The following is a 14,638-nucleotide window of genomic DNA, read 5'->3' as shown; positions in this document are numbered from 1 at the left end:
GAAACATATTTTGCTTCCTTTGAGATGACCAGATTCAGCACAGTGATGCCAACGTGGATCTAAGGTTGATAATTTGCTTTAAAGATGGGATAGAAAAGGAAGACTTGTAACTGTGCTGCCTCAGGGACAACGATGCTGTATTCTGGAGCAAGTTTGATGCTGTTCTGTGATAAACAACATACATCTGTGCATATTTTGGGAATACTGTGCTGGTCTTCAAGTTATTTGGAAATGTAATTCATTTCTAGTTTTACATAGATGAGGAATTGAAGGTGAATTAAATTGAATAAAATTTTAAGGTGGATTACTTTAAGTGTGTTAAACCTTTGAGTTTATACTTTCATGACATATGTAAAATGCACTAAATTAGGCAAATTTAATTGAGATAATAGTAATCACCCAGAAATTTAGTTGATCCACTTGCAGTCTTTCAGATTTCCTTCCTCCATGTGTCCCTCTGAAGCCAAGGCCGGCTTAACAGACACTATCCTAGTAGGACACAAAATGTAGATAGCTCTGTAAGAGAAGGTGAAGAATTATGAGCTGTAAGTAACAGTTTGGAATTATCTAGACAGTCTAGACCTAAAATTTTTGTTGAAATCCATGCTGTGGGCTGGGAGATCCATAGGGTCACAGTGTGAGTGAGATCTCATTCAGGAAAAGTCTTTGGAGGTTTTTTTTCTGTCTGCACTGGGAGAGTCACTGCTCACACTGACTAGTGCTGTGTGAAATAAGGCAGCACAGCTCCTCTCTTTATTTGGAGGTGTTTGACTCTCTCCACCAGATGCAGCTCCCCCTGAGCACAGCTCCCTGCACATCCTGCTTGCAGAACAGCATGTTGTTTTCCATGGCATTATGGTTTGGACAAGGAAAACTTAAGAGAGGACCCCTGTGAGTCCTGCCTGTTGCTTCAGAGGGACCTCAGTGAGGTTTGTTTTCTGGTTGTTAAGATCTGAGTTTTCTTTGGCTCTAGCAAATCATGAGAACTGGACTACTGCATGTTGTAGAAATGTTCTTCCCCTGGTGGTCTAGCAGTGGATTGAGAATTCCTTTGAAACATGAATATTTATTGTTTAATAATGTAGGCTTCTGGGACCATTATCCACACAGTTTGAAGGAATGATGTTTGGAAGCTGCAGTGTATGTATCCATGATGTAGCACTCTGTGAATCAGACCTCATGTAAGAGCAGTATGTGTTAAATGGAAGAGTTAAAAATAAATTATCTCTAAAAGAAAGTGCCTGTGCTTAATCTAGAGGCTGAAGATGGTGCTTTTCTCCTTAGGTCTGGCAGAGAAGTGGATCAGAGATCTATTATTTTAACAAGAAGGAGGTTTGGTGAGAAAAATTGAATCATTAAACTTGTTATGGCAACTGAAAGAAGTAAATCTGTTTCCTTGAAACTACTGTAAGTTTTTCTTTCAGGCATGATCTGTGCCACAGCAGTCACTGAGAGTTGAGAGTTTCTGGTTTCTCAGTCTGAGACAGGATCCATGTCTGGAGCTGTCTGAGAGCACAGCATGATTTCCTCTGTGGGATAAATTAACCATGGCTTTCTGCTTGCACACAGTGAGATCCCTCACTATTATCTATGCCTATGTTGAGCTAAGAATAGAAAAAAGCAACATCAGCAGTGCTGTGGGAAAACTACATCGCTCCAGATGGCTGCTGATAAATGCTTTTCTTGTTTGGGATTAATAATAAAATAGCAAATAATGTTTATTTCTCATCCACATCGTAACCTACGTGTTTGCTTAGTAGTTAGGAGAAAGTTAGACTGAAGTCTCTCAGAGGTGAATTTTTCTGGATACACCTGAGAAGCCATCAGTAAGTAGTTTAATTGCTTTGCAGGGAAAAAAAGGAACCCACAAAGAGCTGGGAGTTTGCTTTGTTTGTTGGTTATTAAAAAGCTTTGAATCCCTCTCTTACCCCCCCTCCATTCTGCTTTATCGCATTCATGTGGTTCTGAATAAAGAACTCTTCTTTCCATTGTTACTAAGGTTTGTATCCTGTGAGATCATGTTAGGATTTCTCTTTGACTTCATAGAGAGGATCTTCACTCTGTCTCCAAAGTGGCGAGTGGGACAAATCCCACATGTGATGTATTCATTTAGCTCTATAGGCCACATGTTCCATACAACTGTCCCACCAATGTTGATCTGTTAAAAGCCAAAACAAATTTGAGATCCCAACTCAGAATCAGGCCCAACTGGGGAGCCAAACAATGACTTGCATTCTTTGTAGTTAGTCTTGACAGCAGGCTATTTGGTTAAAGCATATGTTTGCATTTCCTAATTTATTGGCATGCTTTTAATTTGGATTACTAATTCTTCAGAGAAAGAGAAAAGAAAAAAAACATGGCACCCCTGTGGCTGTTTCATATGTTTGCTCTATGGGGATCAAGTCCTTGCTCTCAAAGATAGTTCTGTCCTGTCCAAAGCAGGATGGGAAGGAGAGATTCTCACCATGATTGAGCCAGTTGGTTGCTTCATTGTGCCTGATGGCTTTGGAATATTAAGCAATATGCCCAAGACTAAAGGGCAAACAAGCTCTATTGTTCGTCTCTCAAGTGGAGGTTGGAAACTCTGTCCTCTTGCCTGTAGTTCAAGGCAGTTTTGATCATCTAGTCAGCATATTGGCTGTAGAGAGTTCAGCTTCCACCTCCTTCACAGTCATTACTTCAAAATTTGCAGAGGTATGATTAATTGAAATAGAGAAAATAACCTTTTTTTCCTTAAGTAACAAGTAATAGACTAAATTTCAGTACCAAGTCATTTGTGGTATGCCTGTGGTCTCACAGGCATTGTGTGAATAGAAAAGATGGCACAGATGTGACACAGAAGATGTTTTGACAGCAGAAGAAGACATGCCTGTAGTATGTGGTAGCATAGCCTAGTGGCACAGGTATTTATTTGCACAGGATATTAATAAATAGGGATAGTATGTACAAGACTGAATAAAAGCCTAAATTTGTTTTCTAACATACAGGCACCTAGGAAGCAAGGCCATTCCTGGGATATTGTATGAGTCCATTTCCTTGAGTTCCTTGTCTCACCCTAGCAACATAGTTCCTGCCTCTTTGCCAGTGAGAGAGGATGATGAAGGGCAGACCTGGTGGCTTTGAAGAAATCTCACTTTCTGGCTGTACAACTGGTTGTGGCTTTTCTCCTGTCCTTCAGCTCAGTCCCCACTATCATCAGGTGATGATTGTATGGACCAAATCTGGCAGAGTGTCCAGTACAGTAAGTACAGTGATACTGTCATTTTTGTGGTACATGAGACTTCATCTGTCTTACTGAGTGCTGCTTGGCATTCAGTGAAAGGCTAATGGACAACCTCCATGCTGTTTCTTCTTCTGGGAGTGGTAGTAGCCACAATTTTCTGCTGGGACTGACTCTGCACTTGGACTTTATGATGTGTTTAAGAAGAATATTAGCTGTTTCTAGGTGAATCAGTACTGATATCTGTTCCATCAAATCACCTATTTGGGCACACCTTCTCTCAGAGTCAAAGGTGGGTCTGAAGCCAGCAATGTCCAGGGCTGCTTGTGCCGGATAAGTGATGACACAGCCTAGGTAAAAATGCCAGTGGCTGTTCCTGCCTTTCACTGACATCATTAGCTAATATGGTGTGGAGTACTTCAGCATAAAAACAAATGAGACATCATAATATGAACAAATGAGAGCCTGGTGACTGAGACACTGGCTGGGAGTATTGTCTTCAAATATTTGCTGGAGGCCATGCTGAAATTCAAGACCTTATCTCCCAAAGCTCAATGAAGTATTTTTGCCATCAGTCTCCTCACCCTTCAGCACATTAGAGTGTCTGTTATACTCTCCCCCTGGAGTGCTTCTCCATTACATTTTTTAGTGCCAGACAGAGAGACTCAAACTGTTTGACTTCTTAGCACAACAGTTTCACCACTTAGTATGGCTACAGCTTTCAGTGAAACTCTGTGGTTCCTATAAAATATATGTGATAGCAAATGACTAAAGCAAAAATATCAAGAAAATGTCATTGCACTGGGAAAAGGGGCTAAGAGCTCCTCTGTCAAAAGGGGAAGACAAAGGTAGACATAAACCTCACTGCTGCATGATTCTCAAATCATGGAAATGACATTACCCACTTAATCACAAAAGTCAATTCCTTACTCAGCCTTCCTGTGAAAAGTAATAAAAACGGAGGATGTTCAGTAGCCTGGAAAGTCTTTTCAGCTCTAAAAATCCCTAACTTTTCTCCTCTATCATCTGCATAATTTTCCTTGCGTATTTCTATCATGCACTCATGGAATTTTGAATATAAATTCAGAAGGGAAGGCATATTCTCTCTCTTCAAGAGAGAAGTCTAACATTTCTGTGTTGCTGTTTCCTGACTGGTGAAGGTTAGTCTTGGTGGACTGATTCGGACAACATTTTGGCATAGCACAAGCAATACTCATGTCAATATCTAGCCTGGATCCTCCAACATTGCAAAAATTCCTTTGCTGTACATTTTTGGACAAGTACTCAACAGTATCTTTTATACAAGGATACAAGAGTAATTGGAATGGCTGAGGAAAAAACATGTCAGTAAACAATGCTCTTAATCAGACAACACATTCTGAAAATGTGACTCATTATCACAGGCAAACCTAGTTTATGTCATGCTATGGGTGACTTGATTGTCTGTAACTGGGATAAGAAAATAAGATTGTTTAAAGGCAGCTTCAGGGAGTGCTACGTATTTTATCTCAGTTTCATCTGGTTTCCCATGATATCAAAGCTGTGTTTAGTGGATGGAAATTTACAACCAGAAAATGATATGTAGAGCTGAAGAATGTGAGGGGATGATGTGCCTTATAGAATTAGTTATCATTGCTGGGGAAGTAGAGCTGGTTTACAGCTTGCTTTTTCCCTCTCCATCTGGGACTGATCTGTGTCTTTGTGTTGTATATAGGAAATGTTCTCTACAATTCTCTGAACGTAAAGACTCTGTTTGAGGCACTGTGGTGTAGGAGATTTTGAAAACCTTGACTTATGCATAAACAATAGTTAACATGCACATTGTTACAAGTATGTTTTCTTTACCCCGTATTTAAAAAAAATATTTACGTAGATTGAGTCAACTGACAACAAAGGAATAATCATGGATGCATTTCCCTCTTGCTAGCCAAGGCTATGTACACAATATCTTATTTATTTTTATTTTTCTATTTTAATAATGAAGGCTACACAGCAATTGAAATTACTTTGCTGAGAGTATGAATTATTCCAATGAATGTCTAGTGACAAGGAAACAGAGGCTGTATAGGCATTTTTGTTTCAAGGTCCCTGTGATTGATAGCCAGGCTATAAATAGACGGTGGTTTTGGAAGATCAAAACAGTTGATGGCACCAGGCATTTGCAAGAGGGTTTTTCATATGGCTGGCTGGTACCTGACCTTTTGAATGGACCTGCTAGCTTTTTGAGCTACATGTAACAGAATTGTTTTTTGATATGCTGCAGTCAGGTTGGTCAGTTTTGGCTTATTGCAATTCAAAAGTATCATTTTTATTTAGGAATGGGCTCTAGATTTGAAATAAAGATTGTGTTGTGTTTATTTCCTTAGCAATTTTTGAAGTTGAATTTGTCTTTTTTTACTTTTACCATTCTCAAAGACAGAGCTTAGTGTTGTCAGTTAGATGCATATCTTAAAATATCTTTTCCATGTCACTCAGCTTAAGAGCCAAACGTAAAACAATCACTAGATATGGTATATGAGAGCATTCATTAGTGCATTTATTAGCACCATTCAGGATCAGGGAACTATTTTTTTGTATAAACTGTTTGAGGAACCAAAATAAAACTGCAAGTAGGCTTCTTGCTGACAAGTTGCAGGTGTATACCACATGCCCATATTGGAAAAAAGATATGGTTATGAAGGTCTTGATGACAGACAAGGGTCTAAAATGCCTTCATCTCCAGGTTTTAGCCAGTCCATCTGTTTTTAATTTGCATTTTCCCCAGCTAGCAGAGTTAGTATTTTCCAAACTCAGTATAACGATGCTCAAGTCTATATAAAATCACCTTTTTTTGCATTGTAAGATCCTTAGGTTAGTAAGGTATCATTTAAATCAGGGAAGTCTTACTTTTATGATAACTACATAATAAATTTTAAGTATTTATTTCTGGAAAAATGAGGGAATGGAGTGATGAGATTGAGAGAAAAGCACTTCAGCTTTGCTTTGCTGGAATGGGTAGAATCTGCTTATGCCTTAAGAGTACCAAAAAGGTAAGTGTTTGCATTTGTCTCTTACTGGTACTCCTACCTTACAAGATCTAGCCTTTGAATGTTCATCTTCTTGAGGAAATGTCCATTCTTAAGGCTAAAAGATTTTCATATACTTCAAATTACTCCAAGCAGCTGCACCCTGGAAAAATTCTCAAAGGCACATATTCAGAGGGCAGAAGTAATGAGGCAACAGCACTTGGGAAACATCCAGCCAGCGCTTTTGGTGCTGTAAAGTAAATTTTGACAAACAAAACAACTCATGAAGTCACGTGAGAAATGGCATTGTTTCCCCTCCCACTATTGACACTAGAGAAACTTGTTCAGTTTTCTTATAAGACCTCTTGTTTCTTACGTGTTTCTCAACAGAATGGCAAGAAGATAGAGAAACAAGGGTTTCTCCATCGAAAGGAAGAATTTTCAAAGTGAAATCTCAAAGACCACAAAGTTTTTCTTTTCTGAGATCAATATAAATCTTGATTTAAAATATGATTACAGAAAAGTAATAATTTTACACTGAAAATTAGTCAGTTGAGCTTTTTGTTTGGGGTGAACAATTAATTGCAAAATCATTTTGAAAACAGTAAAAGCAATAGTGTGATTTATTTCAATTACTGCAGAAGATTTGTTGAGGCAGTGTAAACGTCATTTTCCAGAAAGTGCACAAAATTTAACACCATCTTTTTTATCTAAACAAATTCCTCAAGTATAACTTTGAGGAATTGAAAAAAAAAAATCTGTAATTAATTTAATAGGCAGTAAAATTAGATTCAGATAGATGTCATAGTTCTAACTGTGTGGGAGTCAGCAGAAAGCATCCTGGAATGTGGCAGTGTGTGTTATTATGTCTCCTTCAAGCATCAAGTTTTTTACCTTTGAAGGAACAAACTTTATGGGAGAATGCAATGCTTTCACACCCTTTCTTAAAAAATTCCATTTTCCTTTGAGTTAATGCTGGTTATGATGAATTTAGAAGAATTTTATACCCATGTATCTGCTTGCAAGGAATTATATGTGCAAGATATTTTGTGCTCAATTATATATTCAATGCTGCATGTCATAGGGTGGTGTCTGGCGGGTGGCAAGTTGAGGGAGCATTCTAAGACCATAAATGAATTAAAGGTTATCCAAGTGAAATGCTGACCACTGATGTTTGTTCACTTCCAAGGAGTCCCACTGGTGTGGGCCAGGGCATCTGCAGCAGTGCAATGCAAATACTCACTGTGACAACACTGAGCTTACTATCAACTGTCAAAAGAAAAATGCCTCCTCAGAGGTTTAAATGTAATGTTACCTATTGGAGGGTGTGTTTCAGTATTTTTAATGGCTTTCATGGCTCTGTTGATTCTTCATTGTGTAATTTTAAGCTCCCTTATGAATCAGATCCCTAAATCCACAACAATATGAGATCTCTTGTGCCCACATACGTTTGAGGTAAGGAAAGATGAAACCATGAGCAATGTGGTTGCCTCTCTCTTATTCTTTAAGCAAGTGTGAGCTTCAAGGCTGCTGTATGACTGCAGTGGAGCATCCCTAGCTGCATCTCCTAGCCCTGTGAATTGTTACCTCAGCTATGGTTTCTTTGGAGGTTTTGGTGGTAGTTTGTTTTCTTGGTTTTTTGTTTGTTTGCTTGTTTTGTTTGTTTGTTTGTTTTATGGGTTGGATCCATTCCTTGTGCAAAGGAGTGCCTGACTGTAAGCCCTTCTCTCCCCCACCAGGCCTATCCCTGTACCAACGATAAGGAATGCGAGGTTGGGCGGTACTGCCACAGTCCTCATCAAGCCACGTCTGCATGCATGATGTGCCGGAGAAAGAAGAAGCGCTGCCACCGCGACGGCATGTGCTGCCCCGGGAACCGCTGCAACAACGGTATGGCTGCTGGCTCTGGGGTTTTTCCTACAGAAAACCAGCCTTTGGAGATCACCCGTTTCTATGAGTGTTCCCAGAAACAGGATTTTTTCCTGGTGATGGCACTTCTTTTTCTAAACCAAGAAAACTTAATTGTCTACTTTATTCCACTCTACCTAATTTTCTTTAATAGTATTTCTGTGTTTAGGGCTCAGATATGACCAGGTCTTTTTTCTATATTTTGTTGCGGGAAACAAAAAAAGGTGCTGCTTCTGCCTAAAATCACAGCTCTACATTCAATGCAGTTGTTTCACTGGAAGATGCCGCAGAAGTAATATTTTAAGGAAGCAAAGGAGACTTAGTGAATCCTGAATCTACTCTCTCTGGGGAGGGTTATAACCACAGTGCTTTCACTCCCACACTCTCCTCTGGAGAGAGATGTCTGTAAGGTGGTCTTCAGGGGCTCAGACAGCAAGAGTGTCTGACAGTGAGTGAAGCAGAGCTGTGGTGAAGTGCCAGGAACCAGAGATGAACATGTGATTAGAGCTAAGCGTCACTGAGGCCAAACCCCAGCGCTTTCGTGGTCCTGACCCTGGTCAGTGCACGTCTCTCAGCTGCTTTTCCTCATATTCAAACCTTTGAGTGACTATCTTTTCCTTGCAGGTATTTGCATACCAGTAACTGAAAGCATCCTTACTCCTCACATCCCTGCTCTAGAAGGGCCACGCAACAAGAAGAATGGTCATTATGCAAGCAAGGATTTGGGATGGCACAACCTAGGCAGGCCCCGATCCAAGCTGTCACACATAAAAGGTAAGATCACATTTGCACTGGACTGCACTGTTCCTTCATGTCATGAATCATGTTACTGCTGTTAAGATACAGCAGTGCAAACCAGAAATAGGCAGTAATTTCACAGGGAGTGAATGTCTGTTGTGAGAATTCGCAGCATGACTCAGAAAGTGATGTAATGTCAACCGACAGTTCCTGTGATCGAAACAGCATCTGCTTTCTTGTCTGTATCAGATGTGGACTGACAATCACTTTATCAGTTGTGCAAGACTGCACACATCCTCCTCTTGCAGCAGCCATGTAATTGAGCACATGTAATTCTGCTTACAATCCTGTAGCTCAATTTCTCCTTACTAAGCCTTATGGTAGGTCTCATGAATTATCCCCTTGAAACTTCCTAATTAATATCTTCTCTTGTGTTTACATCCTTCAAATAGCCACAGGCGGAAATATGACCTCTCCTTTTTCCAAGTTTCACTTGCATATGCCTGCACTGAATCTGTACTTTTACATTTTACCATGAGATAAAATAGTTTGGTTGCTCTTTTTAGGACACGAAGGCGATCCCTGCCTACGGTCATCAGACTGTATTGAGGGACACTGCTGTGCTCGCCATTTCTGGACCAAAATTTGCAAGCCTGTGTTGCATCAGGGGGAGGTGTGCACCAAACAGCGCAAGAAAGGGTCCCATGGACTGGAGATTTTCCAACGATGTGACTGTGCCAAGGGTTTGTCTTGTAAAGTATGGAAAGATGCGACCTCCTCTTCTAAATCAAGGCTTCATGTGTGCCAGAAAATCTGAATGAGGATTGGGAAGATGGTATCAACTGACTGTGGCTTTATGTGTTTAATGCATTATGGCATGGTGGAAAAAGGGGACTGCAAATGAAAGTGGAATGGCTAAAGTAACTGTTAGAGTAGGAGTAGAAGTCACACCAAATGCATTTCTTTTTGAGCTGGTGGTAAACACAAGTGTAGCTGGAGTTCACCTGCTGCCCAGTTCTCCTGTAAATAATTCTGCAGTCTGTGGGAAATGCTGGTATGCAAACAAGTCAAGTGGAATGAATGTCACTTACCTTGCTGTATTGTCCCATGATGTTTCAGGGGTTCAGTGTCAGGGCTACAGTGGGTCTCCAGCGTGGTAAGGATTTTCTACAGAAATTGTATACATTGTACTCCTATACGAAGCAGAGCATGCCAGGAAGACTCATCTGTCAACACATTATTGGCCACCTTGCAAGTGTAAGAAATGGGAATAAAGTTACTGTGAATGTTCACATGCCCTTGTTATTCAGGGCTGACACTTCAGCAAAGGAAGCACTCCTGCAGGACAAGAGTGCTAAGTTTTGCAGGCCCTGAAGAAGGAGGTGAAAACTGGCCATCTAAAAATTTCAAGAGAGCAGCAGTTTCTCTAAAAGGAGGCATTTAACCCGCGTTTTGCTTCCTATACATGGGTAAATTGAAATGCTTTATGTAATTCAATGTCATAGTACAGCACTTAATCACTTGTATTTGCCTCAATTTACTGCTAATACACATTGGGTTTAACAGATGAAGCAAATATGTGTGCATGCTGAATCCTGAATTATATACAGGCAGTTCCTCATTAGTCCTAAATATACTTTCCTTGCCTAAGCATTCTTGCATTATAGACATTTCCAAAAGAAATAGCAGAGTGTTGAAGTGCTTAACATGAAGAGATATGAAGATGTTTCTCTGTTGCTGTTATAATAGAGGACATAGACATTTATTGAGGTGTTTCAAACATACTGCTACAAACTCAAATTTGTACGTTTTATGGCACTCCGCAGCAGTATGATGGGTTTGTGAGACAGCCAAGAAAAGGAGTTGGGTCTTGTGAGCACCTCCTTTCCTGCAGAAGAGGATGTAAGAAGATGGTATGACTACAAATGACTTGTTAAACATCATCTGATGTCGCAGCATACCAGCACCCAGCACGTATTCTGCCTGAAACTGATGTCCTCTCTGGAGTGTTCTGCCAGGAATGGTGGAAATACACAGACTGTGGAAATAGCTGCCAACCCTACATTGTTTGTGTGCTGGTTAAAAAAAGGACAGCCTCTGTCCCTTGACTTGTCTCCCAGGTCTTTTCAAACTTTTAAAATGTTACTTATTTGCAAATATTCCTTTGTGTAAACTTCGGTAAAGAGACTGATATTACTTTAGAGAAGTCTAAATCTAGAATTGACCTACTGCTAAGTTGTAATTACCCATTTATAATTACCCATTTTCATGATCTATACTACAAGGGACTTTTCTGTTCATTCAGTTCTCAACAACATGGGTAGACCAGCATTTATTTTAACTTTGAAGACCACATCACCATTACCTGATGCCGTTCTCCATCAGTGGGATGCTTTAAAGATTTAGCTTAGCTACACCACTTGCCTCAGCCTTCCTAATTAGAACACAGACCTCAGCTACATTGCCCTTACCTTTTGTAAGAGTCTAAAGAAGAAGAGTCTTTCACACGCCTCTTTCCCTCCTGGAGTTAGTTTTTATTGACCTAGAGGGACTGCTCAGAGACAAGGGCTTCTGTTATATAATAGTCTCAGTCAGAGCTTTATCTTGGAGTCCTATCGTCACAACTCTGCTTACTCCAGAATTTTCCAATGTCACTGGAAGAGAAATAAGGCTCAGAAATTTCAAGGTACTAAAAAAGTCCAGGAACCAGTTTTGCAAGTTTTATTTACACTGACACAGCACGTACTCAGCAGAGGAACTCAAGTGCTCTCATTGTCACTACATATAAAAGAAAATGATACCCAGTATGAGCAGGGGGGTTGCAGAAATGGGGTCTCAGCAGTTTTTAGCTCATCATTGGCCTACCCGCCATTTTGCTCTTGCAAAACACAGTTATTTGGGATAATTTATTTACAGGAAATGTTTAATGAGATGTATTTTCTTATAGAGATATTTCTTACACAAAGCTTTGTAGCAAAATATATTTGCAGCCTGTTGACTTTAATGTAGAAAAATGTATAATAAGATTAAATATATTAAATTTCCTTTCACATTCCTCCCCAAATATTTTACCCATATTCTTTTCCTTACCTGCTGCTTAAGAAGAATAGTTCTTCCCAGAAAGACATGCAAATCAATTTTTAAAAAAAAATGTATATCTTAGCTATGCAAGTAAAAACATCTGATTGTACTTGTGTCTCTGTGTAGGCTGAGTTTGGGTAAAACACATGAAAGTCGTCTTAAAATCCCCATCATAGAAATATATAATTTCTACAAAATTGGTTTAAGTGGCAACTAACTGTATGCTTCTCCTGGGTCAGTTTCCACCTAAACAGTCAAGAATATATTTTGAAAATAATGCACCTGGTTATGTAATATAAAATCATCCAGGTTAAATAGGAAAGGTGTCCAGACATATTTCCTGCATAGTGATACATACCAGAGGGACTCATGATTGATAAAGGTGGTATTCAAATTACATAGCATTTTGTTAGAGGCTACAGCATGCAAATGCACCCCTGCAAAATCTATAACAAGCAATTCTGGAATGGCAAGCTACAGCATTCAGCTCTAATGAAACAGTCCATGTGGCACAACTGAGAATACTAAAACCAGCCAAGTTCTGATCCCAGGAAAACTCCTGCAGAGCGCAATAAATATTGCAAAATAATGGCTGTGGTTATTGAGAAATGGTCTTGATATCCCTGTTAGTTGTTTCTGGTAAACCTTTGCTCCAACAGAGGTACATTTGGAGGATGGAATGGTCTCCAAGTCACATGAATGATTGTATAAAATGAAAAGGTTTAGCTACTGTTATTTGCAATATTTGGTAGGTAGGCCTTTGAAAATTCCAACACTTTTAACATCAACATAATAAAGCTGTGAGCATTTCAAGGACTCAATGACTTCAACAGAGACTGCCAAAGCCTTCAGAGATTTAATCTGGGAACAAAAACAATAGGCTCAGGCAGTTCCTAGCACACCACAAATACAGAGCCACATAGCTGAACAGAGTAACATGCAAGCAGTTTTGTAAGACTGAACTTTAGTTGTTTGGAAGCCAGTTAGCCAAAGCTTTGCGGAAATATACATCAGTTTGAGAATAAAAGAGCAGCTAAATCTGGGGATAATTGCTCTCACTCACTGTGTCACTCATCACAGGAATTAAGGATGTTTTTTGTTCAGTAACATTTCAGAAATCTGCTGTCATGACACAAGTACAGAAGATGGTATTGCTGAACAATTAAAATAATTTTCCTATTAGCCTAGAATAGCCTCACAATGCAACATCTCTTTGGAAACATTTATTAACTTTCCCAAAAATAATGGACTTCTACTCTATAACAGCATATATTTGATTTACAGTATTGATGTGGGTGTGTATCTATTACTGTACCATTTGCTTTGTCTCATGTTGTTTGCAACCTATAGTATTTATGATTTTAAACATTTTTTTAATGAAAACAATTAAAATAGATTTATCTGCTTACTTCTATAACAACATTTTCAACAGCAGACATCCAGCATCTGACACTTAAGCCAGAATTCACCAGAATTTAAGCCATCTGCATATTCTGACTTTCCAGCACATTGTCTCAGTAACAGCGAAGAAGCCCTCACCAAACACTAGAAAATATCTTGGGCAGAGGCTGACAAGAGACATTCCTAAGCTGTTCCTGGTCACCAGCCCTCTCTGCTTTCATTTCAGATCTCTGCATCATCACCCTCACTAGCAAAAGTGAATGCTATCAAGGAAAATTTGTATTTTTAATCCCTTCCAGTTTCCTTTCCTTTCCTTCTAGGAAACCCATTTTAAAAAGACAACCTTCAGGTCAAAACCAGCAGAAAATCATAGAACAAAAGCTCTAAGCTCAGGCTTTTAGGAGTTTTGAGATCTATTTTCTAACTTTCAAAAACTTAATTGCTAGCAGAATTATGTAATATCAAGACCACGTTTACAAAAAATAAAGGAAATTTTTCTTTGAATCGTCAGTCATGTGTTCTGAAAATAACTGCCCACAGTGGGGGAGAAAAAACAAACTCTTCCTTCTCCCCCAAGCAACTTTACCTGTAGTCCCTGACAGGGAGAAAGCAGTTGTTTTGGATTTCTTTTGCTCTGGGCACAGTGCATACAAAGGTATCATTAATTTTGTTTTTAAATCACACTGATAATAAAGATACGGTTTCTTACCTTGCTCACCAGTCTGAGGTATGGTATCTCTCTTTTGCTTCACCAGTGAAGAAACAGAGGTTGCCTCAACGTCTGTGCTCCCTCATTTAAATCCTAGTGTTTCACTGAGGTGAACAGAGACTTTCAGCTCAAGTGCCTTATCAGCTAATACAGTTTTTCACATGCTCAAGACTACCAAAGAGTACTTACAGTACAACACAGACCCTGCATTCATTCTTACCATTTGTTTAGGTTCAACTTTACATGGCTTCTATCAGTTACTGAAAAGCCCCAAATGTCTGCTGCAGCCTCCTCTTACTGCTCTGCCAGCTTCACACAGCCCTGCTTGTGGCAGCAATGCAGGAGGTAGGGGAAAAGCACAGAAAAAGCTGGAGGGGGCAAGGGTGGGCTCCAGCCCAAATCTTGAAACTCTGGGTACTGTGGGGAAGCTCCCTCAAAATGTAGTTAGATGCTATTGCAAACACTGTGAACATTAATGGCACCCCATACAACAACCAAGAGCAGGAGAAGGGCAAGTGAAGGGCAAGTGCACTCTATTCCTGGGCTACAACCCCACAGTACTGACCCAAAGAGAGG

At 39.7% G+C, this 14,638-nt stretch overlaps 1 protein-coding gene across 1 annotated transcript in view; it reads left to right on the top strand.

The window, feature by feature from the left end:
* DKK2 (dickkopf Wnt signaling pathway inhibitor 2) overlaps positions 1 to 14,073 on the top strand; it is a 44,301-nt gene extending 30,228 nt beyond the window's left edge. The window contains exons 2-4 of the mRNA XM_085058351.1: positions 7,965 to 8,115; positions 8,758 to 8,907; positions 9,438 to 14,073. Of these exons, the coding sequence (XP_084914477.1) occupies positions 7,965 to 8,115; positions 8,758 to 8,907; positions 9,438 to 9,688 (552 nt within the window). The 3' untranslated portion in view covers positions 9,689 to 14,073. The remainder of the gene's footprint in view (positions 1 to 7,964; positions 8,116 to 8,757; positions 8,908 to 9,437) is intronic.
* The last annotated feature ends 565 nt before the right edge of the window (positions 14,074 to 14,638 follow it).

Source organism: Lichenostomus cassidix, chromosome 4 (genome assembly GCF_008360975.1).
Source record: "Lichenostomus cassidix isolate B80296 chromosome 4, HeHo_3.0, whole genome shotgun sequence".
In the NCBI taxonomy this organism is placed as follows: Eukaryota; Metazoa; Chordata; class Aves; order Passeriformes; family Meliphagidae; genus Lichenostomus; species Lichenostomus cassidix.
The sequence above is the reverse complement of the archived record's forward strand: the minus strand, read 5'-3'. Positions and strand labels throughout refer to the sequence as shown.